General features: G+C 57.8%; 1 protein-coding gene across 3 annotated transcripts; it reads right to left on the reverse strand.

Annotated features, from left to right (window-relative positions):
- Positions 1-10: 10 nt before the first annotated feature.
- PRSS56 (serine protease 56) lies at positions 11-19,076 on the reverse strand. 3 transcript variants are annotated; one of them, XM_066233730.1, is made up of 14 exons: positions 18,711-19,076; positions 16,057-16,157; positions 4,152-4,289; positions 3,740-3,793; positions 3,441-3,630; positions 3,001-3,100; positions 2,756-2,915; positions 2,376-2,518; positions 1,964-2,126; positions 1,613-1,789; positions 1,352-1,516; positions 1,207-1,269; positions 774-880; positions 11-404 (listed from the first exon to the last, which is right to left on the reverse strand). In XM_066233730.1, exons 2-14 carry the CDS (start codon positions 16,130-16,132, stop codon positions 114-116), a joined length of 1,827 nt encoding a protein of 608 aa, XP_066089827.1. In that variant the 5' UTR covers positions 16,133-16,157; positions 18,711-19,076; the 3' UTR covers positions 11-113. The 3 variants fall into 3 exon arrangements, with proteins under 3 accessions (XP_066089827.1, XP_066089826.1, XP_066089825.1); XM_066233729.1 differs by lacking the exon at positions 18,711-19,076 and adding an exon at positions 17,286-17,586; XM_066233728.1 differs by lacking the exons at positions 16,057-16,157; positions 18,711-19,076 and adding an exon at positions 4,922-5,059.
- Positions 19,077-19,294: the final 218 nt, after the last annotated feature.

The raw sequence follows: 19,294 nt of genomic DNA on the forward strand, positions 1-19,294 counted from the left end.
ACCCCCCACATCCAGCCAACGGTGGCAGTGACAGTCGGCCATCCTGCTCCCGGAACCCTCTCAGCCCGAGGGAGCAGTAGGTCCTGACCAGGGGCTGGTGACCCGGACATGGCTCAGGGCTGCCTGGCTGGGGGAACTTGGGGGCCAGGTGGGTAGTGCCCCTGACCCCCCACCCCCCGGCCCCGCCTCACAGCCATCTGGGCTCCCTGGGGCTGTGTCTCAGCCTGAGCAGACAAGCGGAAGGCCTGCAGGGCCTGTACCAACAACCGGGGCAGGCTTCGGGCCAGTGTGGCGGGCTCCAGGCCCACCAGGCCACCAAAGACCACACTCTGGTCCCTGAAGCCTGCCCTAACCCAGGCTCGGAAGAGCCCCGTGACAGTCTTGGAGCCCAGATCTGCCAGGACCTGCAGAGGAAGGAGAGTGCTCAGGGGCCCACAACCCAACTCGTGGTCTCCTCCTAGACCCTGAAACTCTCACCAAACCCACCCCCTTCTTCACCTTCCAACAACCTTGCCTCCTTCCTGCTGGCTTGGGCCCCTCTACTCACATCTCCCCCTTATCCTCCACACCTCACACCCACCCAGCACCCCAGCTCACACACAGCTGCCCTTCCCACCCCCTTCTTCTCACACTCCCCCAGCTCCAGGCTGTAGGGGAGAAGGCCCTCCTTCCTGCTGGGGAGGGTGCCCCTCTGTCCCCCTCCCAACAGGGCGGACCCACGTCGCCTTCTGAGACCACTGTGTTGAAGGAGTCTGGGAAGCCTGGGGCTCTACCTCCTGAAAGCCCATGGCCAGGTGGTCTGGGGGGACCCTCAGGATCCAGGCATGGGTGTCCTGGAGGGCGGCCAACTTCCGCTGCAGGGGCTCCAGGCCAGGGCAGCCTGAGAGGAAGGGGTGACACCAGCGCGGAGCTGGGGTGGGTTTTCTCCAGGCCTTCAGGGCCTCCTCCCCGCTTCTCATGCTACAGATAGGGAAACTGAGGCTCAGAGAGGTTAAGTGATAACACAAGCCCAGCACTGCCTGACACTGATGAGAGCCCAAAGCCACAAACAATCCCAGAGTCAACTCCCTGCTTCAGAGGAAGGAGAGAGCAGGTCTGCCACTTGGGGTAACTGCTTCCCAGGACGGATCCCAGGAGAATCCCGTCCGGGCCTTGGCCAGTTCTTAGCCTACTCCGCCGGCAATAGCCTGAAGGGGGCGTAATTACCGCGTGCGTCTCCGCGCCTCTCTGGCCTCGGCTTCTGGAACCCGGCGCCTGCCGCTGTCCGCCCTGGGGAGTCGCAGAATTAGGGAGGAGACAGTCTCGGCACTGCAGGGGTGGGGCAGGGCTGCGATGCGAGGGCTCGGGGTACCTGGCTGCAGTCGCTGCTCGCGGACAGGGTGCCTGGGAGGCTCCCGGAGCGATGGAGCGGGTCGAACGAGGGCCCGGGCCAGGCGCCGCATCCCCGGGAGCGGGCCGAACAACTCCTGCGCGCCCCGCAGCAGCTCCAGCAGGGTGTGCGCGAGCGAGCGCATCTCTGCGGCCGGTTCAAGGGTGCAGTTGACGGTCAGACGTGGGCCAGGCACCCTGCTCCCCACCCATCCCCACCCCAAGCTTCGGGAACCGGACTGACCGCATCGCCGCCGGCGCTGCAGGCACTGTTGATATGCTAAGGGCGCACAGGCGTCCTTGGGACCCGGGCACAGGTGGGCGTAGAAGGCGCAGGGCGGGGTGGCATCTGCCAGCGGCTCCTCCGGCGGTTCCCAGGCCAGCAGCTCTCTGCAGCTGGGCTCGCGGCTGGAGGGGGCCGCTGTGGAGAGCGGCAAGGGCCAGTTCATCCCCCGATTTGGGCCCTATCCCCCGGAGTCCTGCCGGGGAGGTAGGCTTTCCCGACGCAGAAGGAGGCTGGGATCAGGCAATGGAAACAGGACTGGGCTCGTCGGAGAGCTAGTCTTCGGGGAGAGCAGTGGACTCCGGCACTCACCGCTCATCTGCTCCTGGAGCCAGTCCTTGAACACAGCCACACGGGTGTAGACCCCAGGCTTCCCTGGCTCCCCGCATCCGTCCCCCCAGGAGGTGACTCCGTACAGGACCTCCCTGGGGCGGGGGTCAGGCTCAGAACAGGTGAGGGGGCCTCCAGAGTCACCCTGCGGGGGCCGAGCCGACAAAGGGCGCTGCATCGACCAATCTCCCTCCCCACCCCACGTGCCAGCCTTACACCTGGCAGGGTAGGGCGGCCCTGAACTCAGGTGGCGTTACCACTCGTACCCATCTTAGCCACGAGGACAAAGAGGCTCAGGGAAGTTGAGTGACAGCTTGGATATGGAGGGAAAGAAGGCTGTCCTGTCCCTGGAGAGCGGCCCACCCAGCGCCCTCCAATCAATAGGGGCGCATACCTGGCATGAGTCTATGCCCCCGGCCAGATAACCGGCACAGAGCATGGTGCTGGGGCGCAGCCCGGGCCCCAGGGCCCTCCGGCAGGTGTCGGAGCTGAGCAGGGGCACGCGGGCCTCCCTCACTGCCTCAGCCTCAGGCCCATCTACAGGGAAGCGGTCGAGGGATCTCAGGCCTGGAGGGCAGGGGCTCTGCTTTGAGGGTCCCCTCTCCCACTGACACTGACCCCCTCGATTCCTCCCCTCTGGCAAGATCGAGCAGTACTTTGCGAAGACAGGCGTAAGTCCGACTGCTTACATGCCAGCCTCCCCAAACTCCATCACCCCAGCTCCCATTCTTTCCAGCACACGGACGGCTCGCCCAGGTCCGGTCCTGCCGGTACCTTCGAAGAGGGCCCCCCAGCCCGCGATGGAGCAGGCGGTGCCGGCGGGGGGCTCCCGGGGTGCCTGGGGCAGACACACGGGGCGCGCCGCCCCAGCCGGGCTCACTGGCGTCCACAGTTGCACCAGGGCAAGGTCGTAGTGGAATGTCCGCGGGTCAAACTAGGGAGGGAGTGGCGACGCGTGTCAGCGAGGTGTGGGGTGAAGGCTGCTCTCAGCTCTGAGGGCCTGGGGGCTGCCCTCTCACCTTGGGGTGGGGCAAGATGCGGTTCACAGGCAGCTCCTCCGATTGCTTCCCCCGGGGGCCCTCAGCCAGCGTCACGGTCCACAGAAGCTCGTTAGGGGCGCTGCGGGACGAGCGGCGGGTGATAACCCGGGACAAGGGTGCAGCGAGGTTGTCGGGAGAGCCGCTCTCCGGCCAGGGGCACCGCCCAGCGAGCCGGCGGGTGGGGCGGCTTCCCGGCCTTGGGTCCGGGACAGGGGCGGGCGGGGACGGGCGGAGGAGAGGCACCTGCGGCGAGTGGGCCGAATCCGCGCGCTGGCTGGGCTGCGCGGACGCCTTGAGGCCCCGGAGCTGGAGAGGGGGGAAGCTGCCGCCACCAGGGGGCAGCAGAGACCGGCCCTTGCGGGTGTCGCCCACCCAACGATCTGGGAGCGCTGGGACCCCGAATTGGGGGCCCGACCTACCCCGCGAAACAGTGCGCCGCTGTGAGCACCCAGGATGCCGCGACCAGGACGCCGCCACACAGAGGCTGCCCGCTGAGTTGCAGCCTCACCAGCCATGGCCAGGTCCCAGATGGTGCCATGCTGCCCCCCACAATACGGCCGTGGGCCTGCGTCACATTGACAGTGCCCGGGCGCCTCTCGCCACATGGCCCTGGAAAGGTGGAAGCGCTGTCATGAGGGACAAGTCCTGGCCGTTCTCGCCATCGAGGCCCCTCCAGGGTCCACCTGCTCTCAGCCTTTGAAATTTGTTTGAGCCTCACCTGGCTCAGGTGCGTCCTGGAGCAAGGGCGCTTGAGGCCTGGGGCGCCCAGGTCCTGCGGAGAAATAGACCTTTTGAGCTTCCCCGCCACCCTCATACCCTTCCTCCACCCAGGCTGGGGCGGTCAGCTCTTAACCCTGGTTTCCCTTCTCTCGCCCCGTGCCCTAGCAGTCAGCGTGTCTCAGCAGCCATGGACTTCCCACTGTCCACCAAGTGAGCCACCAAGTGAGCCCAGGCCATTCCTGCCCTCCTGCCTTTGCGCAAGCCTCGGCATGCGCGCCCTTTCCACTTAGAGGGGCTTCGCAGGTGTTGTCCTGGTCGCCGTCCCTCCCAGCCTCTGTCTGGGTGTCGTGTCCGAAGGGAGGAGCTGGGGTGGACAGGAGAGCAGGCCCCGGGCAGCGGGGCACGCTCACCCGCACAGGGCCTGGTGTGGTTGGCACAGCCCTGGCACGTGCGCAGTCTGTGCTGGATCTCCATGGCCACTAGATTTACTGCCCACCGGGCGCTCCTCTGGGCGGCCTGCAATGCTTTCGTCCCCTGGGCCGACAGAGCTGCTGGGACATGGGGCACAGTCAAGCGAGACAGGGAAGAGCCCCAGGCTTACCCGCCTCGCCCCAGCCCTGAGCCTGGCCCTGGGAGGCCCACAGGGAAACAGGCTGCGCTCCAGGGTGCTGGGATAGAGGGAGCATCAGAGTCCCGGGTCCTCAGGGCCTTGTGCTCAAAGCCTGTGTTTCTAGATTCTCAGCCCAAGATAGCTCTGTAATTCAACTGAGCTGGGCTGGAATCATTGAAAAGGCCTTTCCTTAGAAACCTCGAAGGAAAAACAGCACCTGAAGGTACAGACCTCACAGAACTCACACTTAGAGACACACAAGGACTGCGGTTGAATGGCTCACCTTTGGGCCCAGACAGGGGAGGCCATGGGTCCTTCCCTGCCTGCTAGACCTGGAAACTTCTCTCATGTTTACCTTTGCTAGCTCCCCGGCCCTTTCCATGTTCACCTCCCACTCCCTCTCCTACCTGTGCTCCTACCTGTGCTCTGGCCCCTTCTCCCGGCAGGGTGGGCAGAGGAAGCCAGAGGTCCTTGTGAATGGGGGTGGCAAGCTCATGCTCCTCTGCCCGGGCCCCCCTTTCTCTCCGTCCTCCTCTCCCTGGCCGTTCCCTCCAAGCAGCCCTGGCTCACCTTGCAGGGCACTGGGGGGCAGGCGCAGGTACAGTGGATGCCCGTGAGCAGACCGTGGGGCTGGGAGGGGTGGTGGCGGCGGCAGCAGCAGCAGCAGCATAGCCAGCAGCATGGTGACCGGGGGCCGGAGTCCCGACCCTGTCCACCCTTGAGACGCTTATCCTGTGATGCCTGCCTTTCTGTCCCTGGGTGCTGAATTCCTGTCCCTCAGACCCTCTGACCCTATTCCCTTACTTACATCAAAGTTACCGCTTCCCTTGGTCATTCCTCACCTGGCCCTTAACTCTGGGAGCCCACAGGGGAACGGGGCTTGGGGGGCTATATAGAGGACAAACTGGGGGGGCCCTCGGGGGGGCAGGGTTGAGGGAGGGCACAGGGTAGTGGGCTCGACCCTCACCTTTGAAGTCTCATCATCCGGCTCTGAGGCCCCCCCTTCTGTCAAAGGAGCCCTTGTTCCTGCGGCTCCATCAAAGGGGCCTGGACAGCCCAGAAGAGCTGACGGTTGGGCTGGGGGCCAGGCAGAGGGGGGCCGATGGGCAGGGGCTGGCCCTGTCTCCAGGGCTCAGATGAGGCGGGGTTTCCCATCTGCCTCAACTCCCTGAGGGGCTCACAGATTTGCTGGGGGCAAACACCCTTGGAACGAGGAGGGCAGGGGGTGCTGAGGGTCCCCTGCAGCCCCAGCCCCCGAGGAGGTGCCCGAGCTCCCAGCTCCTCTGTCCCTAATTGCTTGGCAGCATCTCCCCTCCCCAGTGTGGCCATTTCTAAAGATGATCAAAGCGCCCTAATTAGCGCCGTAATTGCTGTACTGGGGGCAGTGGTGTGGGAAGAGGCAGAGGCAAGCGGACACTGGCGTGGCCCAGAGAGGAAGGCGGGACATGGAAGGCCCACCGGTGGCCCAGTTCGGGAGGGACAGGCCCCAGCAGCTTCTGACGCTCTCCCAGACCCCCGGCCCCTGTGCAGGGCCCGCTCGGCCTGTCCCGCATTGTTCTCAGTGGCTATGACCTTGCTCTGGCACAGGGAGTCTTCTGGAGTCTCATGGGAAGGACCACAAATGGGCTGCTCTCCTGGGACCAAGTCCTCACCCAAAGGTAGACAGGAGGTGCCCTTCTGTCCCACAAAATGTCCTGGGACCAAATAAAGACTTCTGTCACCCCAGTTCATGCTGGTGACTCCGGGATGGCTTTGGCAGGCCTGGGCCTTTTCCATAGTGGATTCTGTCGTGACACCTTCTCGTTAGCATAGTGTTCTTTCCTCTGCAGCTCTTCTTCCTTCTGCACAGGTGAATGAGCCTCCGATGGGAACCTGACCCACTCTATAAGACAGAGCCCCAGACCTGCGAGTGATGGGTGAGATGGAGGGATGGGGTGGCCAAACCCAGCAGCTTCTCCAGCCTCTTCCTTCCGTGCCATGGGGTAGCAGGGACTGTGCACGGCCTTGTTTCCTCCCCGGAGCTCTCTTCCCCCTCGATAGCTGCAATGCCCATACCCCCCCCACACACACCTCTCTGAGCACTGATCACGAAGAGATTTCCACCCCCTGGTGAACTCTACTGGAGGTCACTACCTATCCGGTGGTGTGCCAGAGTTGGATCATAGTACCGGCTCCCAAGAGACAATCATTGGCATCTCTTCCCAAGTCTGCATTCGGTTTCATCACATTGGTAGCTTGACATCAGCCACGTGTTTACACCATGGAAATCAGCAAGTGCTACAGATCAGAGCTGTTTTCCCTGGAGAGCCAGTGTTCACCATGTATCAGCTCACCACTGTACACACCCTCCCCAGGTATGAGGTAGCATGGTGGCGCCCTCCCCAGATAACACCCTGCTTCCTAAAGACAGTACCATGAAAATACTGCCTGGGTATGGATTACTGTGAATGAATATTATGAAGTCAGCAGTGATCTATATTCATCAGAATATTTATCCGTCTAGATACAAAGTCTATCTAGATGGGGTATATTTATCTTCTTATCCATGATCTCCCAATTCTTGGCAGGGAGGGTGTCAGTTCTGCATACTTATATTTGAAGCATAAACAGAGGCTTGGGAAAGTGTCATAGGACCACTGTCTGTGGTTGCACAAGAGAGCCAACAAGGGGAGGGACCCAGAAAGCAGAGAATGTGGTGAGAATTCCTGGCAGCCTCTGGGTGGAGAAAGCGGCTTGGACCTGTCCTCCGGGCTCTACCCGGAGGTTCCTGCATTCCAGCTGGAGGGTTTAAGGCCTGGAGCAAGCCCCCCAAGACGGAGCCCCCGGTGGACATGTCAAGGAGTGTACTTCCTGCTCATTCGGCACCGAGATCCTTCAGCTGCTTGGATCCCCACAGAGCCAGGTGGGCCCGGCCACAGCGTGGTCTTCCCACCCACACGCCCCCTTCCTGCTGCTTCCTCTGGTCTCCACGGCAGGAGGCGAGAGGGGCAAGGAGGCCCGGACCTGCTGTCTCTTTACTGTCCTGTTCCAACTTGTCTCAAGTGTAAACCCCACCATGTTCCCCCTGACCAAAAAAAAAAAAAAAAAAAGGGAAAAGTTAGGGACCTCACAGCATGGATCACAACTCAGCTCAAATCCCAGCTCCCCCTTCTCTGGCTCTATGGCTGGGTCCCGCCCTGTCCAGGTCCGGGTCAATTCCATCCACCTCCACAGGTCACCTCTTGAGACCATGTCTAAATCCACATTTCATGAAGTTATTTTGTTTATTGTTGGTGACTGGTGCACTCATTCCCAAGAGGCCATCCCACACATGGCCCACAGGCCTGAGGGTGTAGATGAGAGGGGGGCTTCAGGCTGCAGTGTGAGGGGTCAAGGACACCATGGTATGACACTGCCAGCTGGATGTTGCTTTAATATACACGTCTAGGCCCTGGCCGGTTGGCTCAGCAGTAGAGCATCAGCCTGGCGTGTGGAAGTCCCAGGTTCGATTCCTGGTCAGGGCACACAGGAGAAGCGCCCAACTGCTTCTCCACCCTTCCCCCTCTCCTTTTTCTCTGTCTCTCTCCTCCCTTCCCGCAGCTAAGGCTTCATTGGAGCAAAGTTGGCCTGGGAGCTGAGGACGGTTTCATGGCCTCTGCCTCGGGTGCTAGAATGCCTCTGGTTGCAATGGAGCAACAGCCCAGATGGGCAGAGCATCGCCCCCTGGTGGGCATGCTGGGTGGATCCTGGTCAGGCACATGAGGAATCTGACTGCCTCCCCACTTCTCATTTCAGAAAAAAAATAAAATAAAAATAAATAAATATATATATTTTATATATACATGTCTTGCAGGCAGGATGGGCCACATAACTTTCAGGGGGGTCCCAGTGCAAATGAAAATACAGGGCCCCTCTTTCAATAATTCAAAGTGTAAAGATAGTAGCAGCTGAACTTAAGTTAAACCAAGCATGGGGCTTTGCTGAGCATGGGAACTGTGCCCTGGCCACTGCCCTGAACCATTGTTGGGGAGCAGGCTGGCCCCGTCATTGCTTGTGCTCACAGAAAAAGAGCTAGAGCAGGGACAGGGTGGCGACTGAGGTTCGGGGGCTCCCTGGCCCAGGCAAGCCAGGGGCAGGTGCCCCTGCCCCTCTCCCTACCCAAGAATGGCGAGTTGGGGAGCCCCCCCCCCCACATTCCCACCCTCACTGCAGCTTCTGAACTCACCCCGGACCCAGGGAAGGAAAAAGAACTCTGTCAAGCAAGAGGCTGGGGTTACAGGAGACAATGGTCAGGAGAAGGTTCCAACCTGGAGGGCCGATGGCTGGGAATCTGGCCGCGGGCTGGCAAGGAATCTGCCCTCTCCAGGGGGAAAGGGGCCTCGTCCAGCCCAGTGGGGGCTGTGCCTAGGAAAATGAAATCATTTTAAATCTCTAACCCGATGAATCGAGTCCCAGTGAGCTGGCGAGAGCCCTCGGCAGCGTGAATTTGGTCTTTCATTGTGTGTCCGCTGCAGAGGAGCAGGGCTTTCTGTCTCTTCACTGTGGCGTTGCCAGCACCCCGGACAGAGCCTGACACACTCCTCGCTAAACAAATGAAGACAGGAGTGACCGGTGCAGGCCCTGTCCCTGCTCCAGGGCTGAATCCCTGCCTCCCGCCGGGCAACCTCAATCTGCCCCCTTTCCACGCAGAGGGTGGGTCTGGGCTGCTGTCCTCCTTCATGCCCACGCCCAGCCTGCCCTTTTCTCTCCCTCGGGCGGGTCAGGGGGAGAGGCGACAATGTCTGGGGGTGGGGGGGTGTCTGCGGGCCGGTAGGTGCCAGCACTTTCCATGGATATCTCCCAGCTCGGGGTAGGAAGGTGGCCCCCAGCCTCAGGCAGCAGCAGGGCTGGGGTCTCCCCTCTTCTGCTGTCCCCACGTTCTTTCCTCTTTGCCTCCCCAGGGGGTGGGGGGGACAGGATGCATGTCGGGGTGCAGGAGGGATGCAGAAGGGACTGTTAATGACGTCTGCAGCCCCTGGACTCCCGGCCTCCCTCCAGGGCCCAGGTTCCCGCATGGGAGGGGAGCCGGCCTTGTCTGCCGTTTGCTGACATCTCTCTACCCTGACCCTCTGCGGCCACAGCTGCCCCACCTCGGTCCCTTTCAAAGGTAGAAGCCAAGTCTGGGCCCCAACCTCCCACTTCAGGAGGAGGGAGGAAGAGAACCTTGGATCTTTCTGTCGATATCTGTGGGAAACCCCAGCAGACTCACGCCAGGAGGCTCCCGCGTGGGAGCCCGCCCGCAGCCTCCCCTGGCTCACAGCTGTCTCTTGTATTCAGAGGAGGTTGGTGGCGGGGAGGACCCTGGACCTCCGGCAATGGGGAGGGGAGACCCTGGAGCTTGCCACCTTGAGACAGAAGCTGCCTTCTTCCTCCCTCCTCAGGACCGTCCACAGCATGGCCACACTTGCCTCTCCCTTCATCCCAAACTGTCCTGACCTCCCAGGTCCCACGGGGGACCGTGGGCCAAGGCCGGTGGGAGGCAGCTGCCAGGGTGAGCGCTCACTGTGGGCTGGCTCCGGGCTGGGTGTTTTCCTTCTTAGGTTGAACCACATAAAATTGCCATTCATTCCATCAAAACGACCAGATATATTCAAACGAGTGCTGAAACGGCTTTATCTAAACACGTCACTATTTACAGCCTGCCAGAAATGCCGTATTTCTTCCCATTTAAACACAGTGAAAACTTTTAGATAAGGAGGGCATGTCTAGGCAAAATTCTTTTAAGTTGAATATGTACAAAATTCGTCCTGCCTCGTGATTAAAAGGATGCAAACCATTTCACAATTCTGCCGGTTTCTTCTGTGTGTGTGTGTGTGTGTGTGTGTGTGTGTGTGTGTCTTGTCTGTCTTGCTTGCGACCTCTCTCCAGTAGTTTCTTCCCTTTTCTCACTCTCACTGTTAGCTGTGTTTCCCTGAAACTTGCTAATTTAACATCTTCAATTTTTACCTTAATACCCAAATTTTATCTCCTCCTGCATAACAGAGTCTCTCTAATCTCTCTCTCTCTATATATATTTATTCTTATTGCTTTCAGACCATTCTGTTAACATGAGTTGATCTTTTTAAAAAATACTGCCTCTCTGATCAACAGACACTTGCTGGCGTCATGGTTTCCTCTGGTGTTACTCCCATTTATTTCTCTTTTGTTAAAATAGAATTAGATTTAATAGATTCTAGTTAAAATATTCAACCAGGTCCCTTCCTCTAGCAATGTTCCTATCAACTGATTTCTCTAAACTTCTACCTGCATCAAAGCAAAGGAGATTTCTGGAAATGGTACTTGTCCATTAATCACGGCTATTTCTGAGAGATTCATTTTTACCTTGTTTCACTTTTCACTGTCTTTGTGCCTCCCCCACGTTGCTCAAATTCCTTAAAACCAGCAGGTAGCATTTGTACAAATGCAAAACCTGACAGGTATAACAGAAACGTGCTGGGCCTCAAGTAGAAACCTTATTAATGATACAAAGCCTTTTTGATGCAATATTTCACCCAATAAATATTAATGTCAAAAACTGGTTAAAAATACAGGCAGTTTCCTGTGGTTCCATGTGTTACAGTTGCATGTATTATACACCTTTATCATAACTATCTGAGGCAGGTGTTATCAGACCCATTCTACAGATAAGGCCATTGAGCCTCAGAGAAGTTGAGTGACGTGGCCAAGACCACATCGCTAGAAACTGCGGGAGCAGAGATTAAAAACAATTCTGCCTGTAAACCGAAGGCCACACCCCTGACCTCCGCCCAGCCCTGCCTCCTGAGTCTGCAGATGCTGTGCCCAGCCTGGCAGGGTTTCTGATGGACCGACACAAAGGTCAAAGGTTCCTCTTGACAGGGTGGAGGGTTGGCCCCACCCTGGGGGAGAATGGTTGTGCCAAGGCCGGAGAGGGTGGGATGGAGCTGCTGTGATGGCCCTGGCGCCGAAGGTGGGGGTCTGCAAACGCACACAAAGGAGAGGGTGGGAGGCCAGGGACCCGGAGAAGTTGATGTGAGGAAGAAGAGGAAACACCAGGACCATGGATGCCAGCAAAGTTTCCCCGGCAACCACGTGGCACCTCTGGTTGGCTCTACTCTTCCCAAGACCCCTGAGGTCTGGGAGGCCACTCCTTCTGAGTCCAGCTGCCAGGTGTGGAGAAGGAGCGGGTGTCCACACACACACCAGGGACTGCTCGGCAAGGCCTACGCACCCTCTAGCTGGGCATATCAGCCCCCTGCCCAGAGCTCCAGGCTGCGTTCACCAGGGGCCAGCGGGGGCCAGCAGCCAGGGCAGGGGGCGACCAGAGGCAAGGGAGTGGAGGACGGAGCCAAAGCATCCTCTGAGGAAATTATGGCCAGTGAGCGTGGCACAAACAAGGCGCTTTGCCTGCCTGCCGCCCTCCTCCTCCACACACACGCACACGCACGCACAGAGCCCATTTGCAGGGTAGTGGCTTTGCAACAGCAGGAATTATCTGCAGCATTAGAGGCAGCCTGGCAGTGTGGGGAGGGGCAAGCTGGGGGCGGGGCCACAGGCTGGAACTGGGGAGGGACCAAAAGAGGAAGCAGGTGCCCTTGGGCTAGGACCCGGGCTCCAGGGGATGCTGTAGGGGTGGGAGTCATGTAGGGACTGCAAAGGGCTTGAGGAGGGCCAGGGCTAGACGGACAGCCCCTGCCCGCTAACACCCATAAGTAACCCTTTCCTTCCTGTTTCCAGGGCCTAGAAGTGGACAGATAACCAGGAACACTGACTTGGGACCTGAGATCATGGCCGGGCAGCTCCCTGCGCCTGTCCTGGCCTCAGGGCTGTAGTCTGCTGCCAGCCTAGAGAGAAGGGTCCAGGGTAACAAAGGGACCAAAGGGAAGCCCAGGAAGGAGGGCACGTGGTAGGGGGTTGGTGATGCGGTGGCAGAGCTGGAACTAGTTGGTTGTTTCTCTCTGTGTGAGAACCGGGTTGCCCGCAGTACCAGGAAGGAGGGGGTTGGGAGGGTGCACCCCATCCTCCCCCAAATCAGGTGAAAAGAGCCACCATCTGGTCTTCAGAAAAGGCCTCTGAATGCCGTTTCTGGCTGAGAACATCCCTGTCCTCCCTTAGTCAGCTCGCCTTGGTAGGGGCAGCCAAGCCCCCAGAAACAAAGTGGGACAAAGTAGATTTTCTGGGCTGCATAGGACCCTGAGGTCACACTGATGTGGGGATGGGACTGATTCCTGGGGTCTCTGTGTCTCATCCCAGGGCTCAGCCGGACCTGGTGTCTGTCATGGGCGTGCTGGCAAGTCATGCCTGTTATCCTGACAATAAAGCTAGGCTCTGTGGCTCTGGCAGCAGCAGAGCGTCCTGCCCACCTGCAGGCACACCCAGATTGCATTTGTTGAAATAAATTGCTGGAGAATATAAATCCTGCACACATGATTAATGGGAGACAGGGAGGCAGGCAGCCGCCACAAAGAGCTGCTGGGGAAGATAGTGACAGTTGGGCACAAAGCCAGTGCAGCTATGGGGCCTCTGGGAAAGGGCTCCGGCCACTGCACAGCTGCTGGGGTCACCGTGGCCCTGTGCTACCAAATAGCAGGCCTGAGCCCACAAACCGACAAAGCCCCTGTGAGCTCAGGCCCGCCCCCAGCTCGGATCCCCCTCATGGCAGGTGATGCCCAGGCCTGACTATCCCAGGGCCAGGTAAGGTAGTAAGGCCAGGGTCTTAGGTGGAAGGACAAGCGTGAGGGAGAAAGGACTTCCCTACTGACCAGCAGTGGGTCTTGACCAAATCACCTCCCGTCTCTGAGCCTCAGTCTTTCCATCTGTTCAACAGAGCTAGTTCCAGTGCCTTCCTCCTAAGGGGATTGAGAGGCACAGTGGGGCCACGCAGGAAAAGCGCAAAGCACCTGCAAGGGGGGCAGGGCACAAATGGGGCCGTCCCAGCCAACAAAGGGGTAGTCATTACCTCTGATGTGCTCACACTGTGCCGGGACCTAGGGTGCAGTCCCTGCATGCAAGGAGCTTACAGGCTGGAGGAGGCAAATACCGAAGAAATAATAATGACATAATATATAAGTCATTATTATTCCTGGGGTGACACAGGCAATGGGGTTCCAGTCTGGAGGAGGTCATGGCAGGCCTCCTGGGGGGCACTGAGTACAATGGGGGGCACTGAATACAAAGTATATTCAAAAGTTGGGGGCACTACCCTCTGTTGGCAAGGCTGCTGAGAAACAGGCTCATCACTGTTTGGGGAGAGCCCAGGAGTTCAAGCCCCACGCAGGGTGATTGGCAATACCTGCTGAATACCTACCCAAATTACAAACACTCTCGTTCTGTAACTAGTGTCCCCACTCAGGGCATTGTATCCTGCAGATCTGTACAAAAGCACGCTTAAAAAAGGGGTAGATATACAAAGATACTCAGTGCAACATTGTTCGTAAGAGTGAGAAAGGAGCAACCATCTCCTTACCAAGAAAAGACTGAGTTAAATATGCAGCCACACAATGGAATACTATGCAGCTGTGAGAAAGGAACAAGGACTTTTTTGGTGAACCGAATGTCAAGATAGATTTAGTGAAAACAAAATGCAGAGCAGCGTACGGCATACTACCTTTATGAGAAAGGAAAAAAGGTAAGAACATTGGTTTTTATTTTCTTTCAAAAACTACATGAGAAATGAATGAGTGGCCACTTGAGGGTATATGGAAGCGTGTGGGGAGGAAATCAGGAAATCAAGGCTTTTTTATTTTTTAATCAATTGGATATATTTTCTACTAATTTTTTTTTAAATTTTTTTTATTTATTCATTTTAGAGAGGAGAGGGAGAGACAGAGAGAAAGAGAGGAGAGACAGAGAGAGAAGGGGGGGAGGATCAGGAAGCATCAACTCCCATATGTGCCTTGACCAGGCAAGCCCAGGGTTTTGAACCGGCGACCTCAGCATTTCCAGGTCGACGCTTTATCCACTACGCCACCACAGGTCAGGCCTCTACTAATTATTTTTAAAAAATAATATTTAAGTGACTTGATTTCTTCCTGGAGGGCAAAGGGCTTCCAGAAAGCGCCGGAAGCACAGGTGCGGAGAGTTGGTTAAATTTACTGATTCCAGGCCGCGCTCAAGCTGGGGTGGCCCGGGAATAATGATTTAAGCGTTGGCCCACTCTGAACAACCGGCTTTGAAAACAGTTAATCCCCGAATCTTCAGGGATGAGAAGGGAAGTAACCCGCCCCAGGCGTGATCCCAGCCTCCCCCGGACCTGTGTGCTCTGCGAGGGGCGAGCGCTCCGTGGGTGGGGCCTGGGGGAGTCACCCGGCCGAGGGCCGTGGACGCAGCTACAGCAGCACCATGGAGAGTGTCTGGTGGGACAGCCGCACGCGATGGGGGACGGTCGCGATGGGGGATGCCCCGCTTTGCGCAGCACGTGCTGATTCCGAGGCTGGACCGCACACTCTTCCCATTCCGACCCCGAGGAGGCCCCTCCTCCCGACCTATCGGGCCTGCGGGTCTCGGGCCACGAGGACGGAGCAGGCGTGGGGCGCCTCCTGGTGGCGTTCCGTGAGACACGCAGGCCTTAAAGGATTGAGAAATCATGGTCCAAGTCCCCCGCACCCCGGGGGGTGTGGGGGACTTGGCCAAACATAGAATCGCACAGATGAGACAGGGATTGGAATCCAGGCGATTCAGAGGGAGATCTTAGGGCCATTGAAGGAAAATTTTGGTGACTCTACCCCCCCAGTGACCCCTCCACATGATGGGCTGTGGGGGTTCGTCTGTTCCAGAAGCATCACCCAATGGCAGCCCCACCCTGTCCCCGGTAGAACGGCATGGCCTCTGCCCTGTGTTCTTCTGGGGTCCTGGGAGTAGGTCTCCTGCGCTCACTGCACCCGCTATGATCTTTCCAACCTGCAAGCCCTTTCCCCAAGGCAGCCCCTTTGTTTTCTGAATGGGCCTCTCCTGATGACGCCACAACCCTAGGCAGCTTTGGCACCTGTGTAACCCCGAATGAGAAAAGTGTATGACCAACTGAATAATTTGCAGGGCCTCTTGTTCGACAATTATTAAGAATTTCAAGATGGCCGTGGCTGGGTAGCTCAGTTGGTTATAGTGTGTTCCCAATACACCCAGGTTGCCGGTTTGTCTTGGTCGGGGCATGTGCAAGAATCAACCAATGAGTGCGTAAATAAGTGGAGCAATGAATCAATGTTTCTCTCTCTACCATCCTTTCTCTCAAATCAATAAAATTAAAAAAAAATCAAAACACCTCCAAAAAAAGAAAAAATAAATAAAGATGTCAACATTAGAGAGTGGAACTATGCCGGGTGTATGAGCCTGGCACCCCAGAACCTGAGTGGGGCCAGAGGCCAGGGCCACAGGCTAAGGAGGCGCTGGAGGGACAGGGTCCAGAGGGTCCAGGTAACCGGCCTCCTGCCCCCGACGCCCTAGCACAAGAGGCTTTGGGCTGGGATTTGGGGCCCGCCTCACCTCATCCTTGTGTCTGAGCATCTCTACGCTGGGAGGCTCCCAGACCTCCCTTGCTTCCACGACCTGTGCATGCAGGCATACCTGCACATACCCAGTCAGGGAGGTCCTCAGAGCAGAGGGCGGGGCCAGGGGCCATCGGAACAGGCCGTTGCAAAGTTTGTTAAATGATTACATGTACCAGCTCCCCTAGCCTCAGAGTTTGTCCGTTTTTCAGATAAGGATACTGAGGCTTGGACAGGTTCATGGCTTACCAACGTGAGCTGGGATTCCAGATCTGGGCATGCACCACTGGGGAGATTTCAGAAGCAGAGATTTGCTGTAGGTCATCTTGCTTACAGGTCATGGCTGGGGCCTGGAGAAAATAATACAATTTACAGTAATTTGTCAAGTTCACTAGACCGTTAGCCTGTGCCAGGCCTGTTCTAGGCATCCTGTCGGTACTGACCGAGGGATACCTCACAGGTCCTGCAGTAGGGACCACAGCCACCTCCCTTAGCGGATGAGAGAGTGAAGTGCAGTGAGGTCACACAGCAGAAAGGGTAGAGCAAGGACCTGGGTTCCAGCAGGCAAGGTCTGCTGTCTGAGCCAGCACACGCTGTACCTCTGAGGGTGCCAGGGGAGGCTGAGCGTGGTGACAGAGGGACAGGCTGTCCCGTGGTCTGTCTGGGGTTCATCTCCACCTCGCTGTGCTCTCTCTTAGCCCATCATCTCTGAGCCACACTGTCTCCAAGTCCTGCTCTGGGCCTGGCCCCATCTCCCCCTCCTCCAGACTTGTATCAGGGGACCCAGGCTGTGGGGGGCCTGGGGTTCAAAGAGGGAGGGGCTCCTTTGGAGCAGTGCAGGAGTTTGCAGCTGGTACTTCCCTGTCCTGATTCACCCTGGGAGCTCTGGTCCCCTCTTCCAGGGTACAAGCTTCCCAGGGAAGGGTGCTGTCCTGTGGCTAGAGGCCCTTCCTGTTGGCCTAAGCCAGTTGTGACAGGGCTACGATCTCCACCCAGTGTCCTCGCGGCCCGGCGGAGGCTGAGGATCAGGTAGAGGGACATCAAAGACCAGCGCCAGCCTTGAAGCTGGGCCTCCAGCTTGGCCCTCACTGGAGTCTCTCTCCCCCTGGGTGGCCCTGCCCTGTGCGGGTACAGGTGTCTTTCCTCTCTCCATCCTCTCTCAGGGTTCTTGTCTGTCTCCCTGTCCCTCTCTTCCTCTTACTTTGTCCCCCTCTCCCTGCCACCCTTGCCCCTTTCTCTGTCTCTCAGTGCGTCTGTACCTGTCTCCCTGAAACCCTCATCCCGTCTCTCTCCCACAGTCCCTCTCTTGCTGTGTCTTTGTCTCTGTGCTTTTTGTTCTGTGTGCCCCCCACCCTGCTTCTCAAGCCCTCACTCGACACCCCCCCCAGTGCTTTTCCCGGCCTCGGTGGGGGCGGAGGGAGCCCGAGCACATTTCTTCTTGTCCAGGCCTAATATCTTAATGCAAGGCCATTACTCACCCGGAGCCCCGACAGGGTAGGCCTCTCCCCTTCTCGTTTGTCATCCAGAGTAAAGCCTCTGTGTTGTTCCTTGGGGATCAGATTAAGGGACTGACAGGCTGGGTGGACAGATCTAGCTGCCAGCGCCGCCCACCACTCCACTCCCTGTCACCCCAGGCCCCCAGGCGCCACCGAACTTTGAGGAGGGAGTTCTGAGGCTCTGGAGTCCTATTTCTGGATTCTGCTCCCCTTCAAAGTGCCCAGCGAGGGGTGACGGGTAGCAGGAGCATTTTTCCTGAGAGAGAGAGGAAGAGAGTGGACAGGAGCTGGGCCCGCAGTGACCTGGACCATGGGGACTCCTAAAGATTTACTATAAAAATAGAACGGCCCACACTCTCTCTAGTCCTTAAAGCCTGCCAGGCCCTGCTTGAAGCCCTTTACCTGTATTAATCCTTACAGCGACCTTATGAGGTAAACACTGTGTTTATCCTTATTTTATAGGAGCTCAGAGAGGCTAAGTGACCTGCTCAAGGTCACACAGCTAGTGAAATCTGTGGCAGGCATAGTGCTTTGTGTCTGTTAATTTTCTTCATGCAGTATCTGTGGGAGAGGGGCTAGTATCTGCCCTTCACACAGATGAGAAAACTGAGGTTTGGGCTAGGTCTAGAGCCCTGCCTTTCTCTCGTTTCCCCGGAGCAGGCTCAGCTCTGTGCTGCTGTTTGCAGAGCAGATATAACTGCAGCCCATTTGGGGAAAGCAGGAGTGTGAGGCTCCCTGGCCTAGCCTGTCTGCTCCTCAGCCCCATCTTTGGGGTCTTGGTTTGCAGAGGCAGTGTCCAGGGTAACCCACCATCATCACACCTCTTTCAGGCCTTGTCACTGAGCCCCTGCCACCTGGAACCCAAGATCTGGAACCCGGACCCAGAGCTGAAGGCTGAGTGCTGTCCCATGGGAGGAGCAGGGAAGAGGCTGTAGAGCCCACCTGGAGCCTCCCCACTGCTGCCTGGACATCACCTCTTTCCACTTTCCACATCAGCCCAGTTCCCATGGTAACCACTGGCTTGTTGTCTCCTAGCAACTGAGTGGTCCTCAGAGGGGAAGGCAGAGCAGTGGGGAGTGGCTGCCATTTGAGACCAGAGAACTTGGGTTCAAATCCCAGCTATACTATGTCCTAGCAGTGAGGTCTTCGGCAAATCACTTCACCTCTCTGAACCTCTGCTTTCCTTTCCATGAAATGGGGTGATGACATTGCAGGGTTCAGCATTTCAGATTAAACCGTCGGCCTGTGAAAGGCTATGAAGGCTGTGCAAAGGTGTGGAATCAATGAGAGAGAGCCGGGGGCACTGCTGGGGCTGGGTGAGAGCAGAGGAAGGGGAATCCTGGGATCCAGATGGGAGCCCAAGTGTGGGTGGGCTTCCTTGTTAGGAGGGACCCCGGCCTTGCCCACCTGGCAGCCCCATCCAGATTCCTTGGCGCTTCAAATCTCCAGTCTTCAGTGTGGTGCTCTGCGTCCAGTGCCCATGGATCCTTCTAGAGAAACCCCACCCCATGACAGCTCTGCTTCCCCCTAATAAAACTACAACGAATAAATACAACTACCAGAAGTTGATACGGTCTAAGCCCTTTACATGCACCATTTAATTTTATCCAATGGCATAGGTTCCTCTTACTACTTCCCAGTGTCAGATGTGGAAACAGGCTCAGAGGTTAAGTTCCGTGCCAAGAGTGCCACCGCTCACCAGAGGAAGAGCTGAGCCCCGCACCTGCGTCCCTCTAACAGCCTGACAAACATCTTCCTGCGCTGTGTCTGATGCAAGAGGAAGGAAAGAGTGGGGAGGGCGGAGTGACCCAAGGATGCAAGCCGGACAGAGGGAGGGAGGGCGATCCGAGGACAAGCCCTGCAGGACAGGCCCGGGAGCGCCCGAGGTAAGGGACACAGGGCCAGGGGACAGGACTCAGCGCCCCCCCAAGCGCCAGGGCGAGAGGAAATCTCCAGGGCGCGTAAACGGTTCTGGCGAACTGCCCGGCGGC

The sequence above is a fragment of the Saccopteryx bilineata genome, chromosome 5 (assembly GCF_036850765.1).
Source record: "Saccopteryx bilineata isolate mSacBil1 chromosome 5, mSacBil1_pri_phased_curated, whole genome shotgun sequence".
Classification (NCBI taxonomy): Eukaryota; Metazoa; Chordata; class Mammalia; order Chiroptera; family Emballonuridae; genus Saccopteryx; species Saccopteryx bilineata.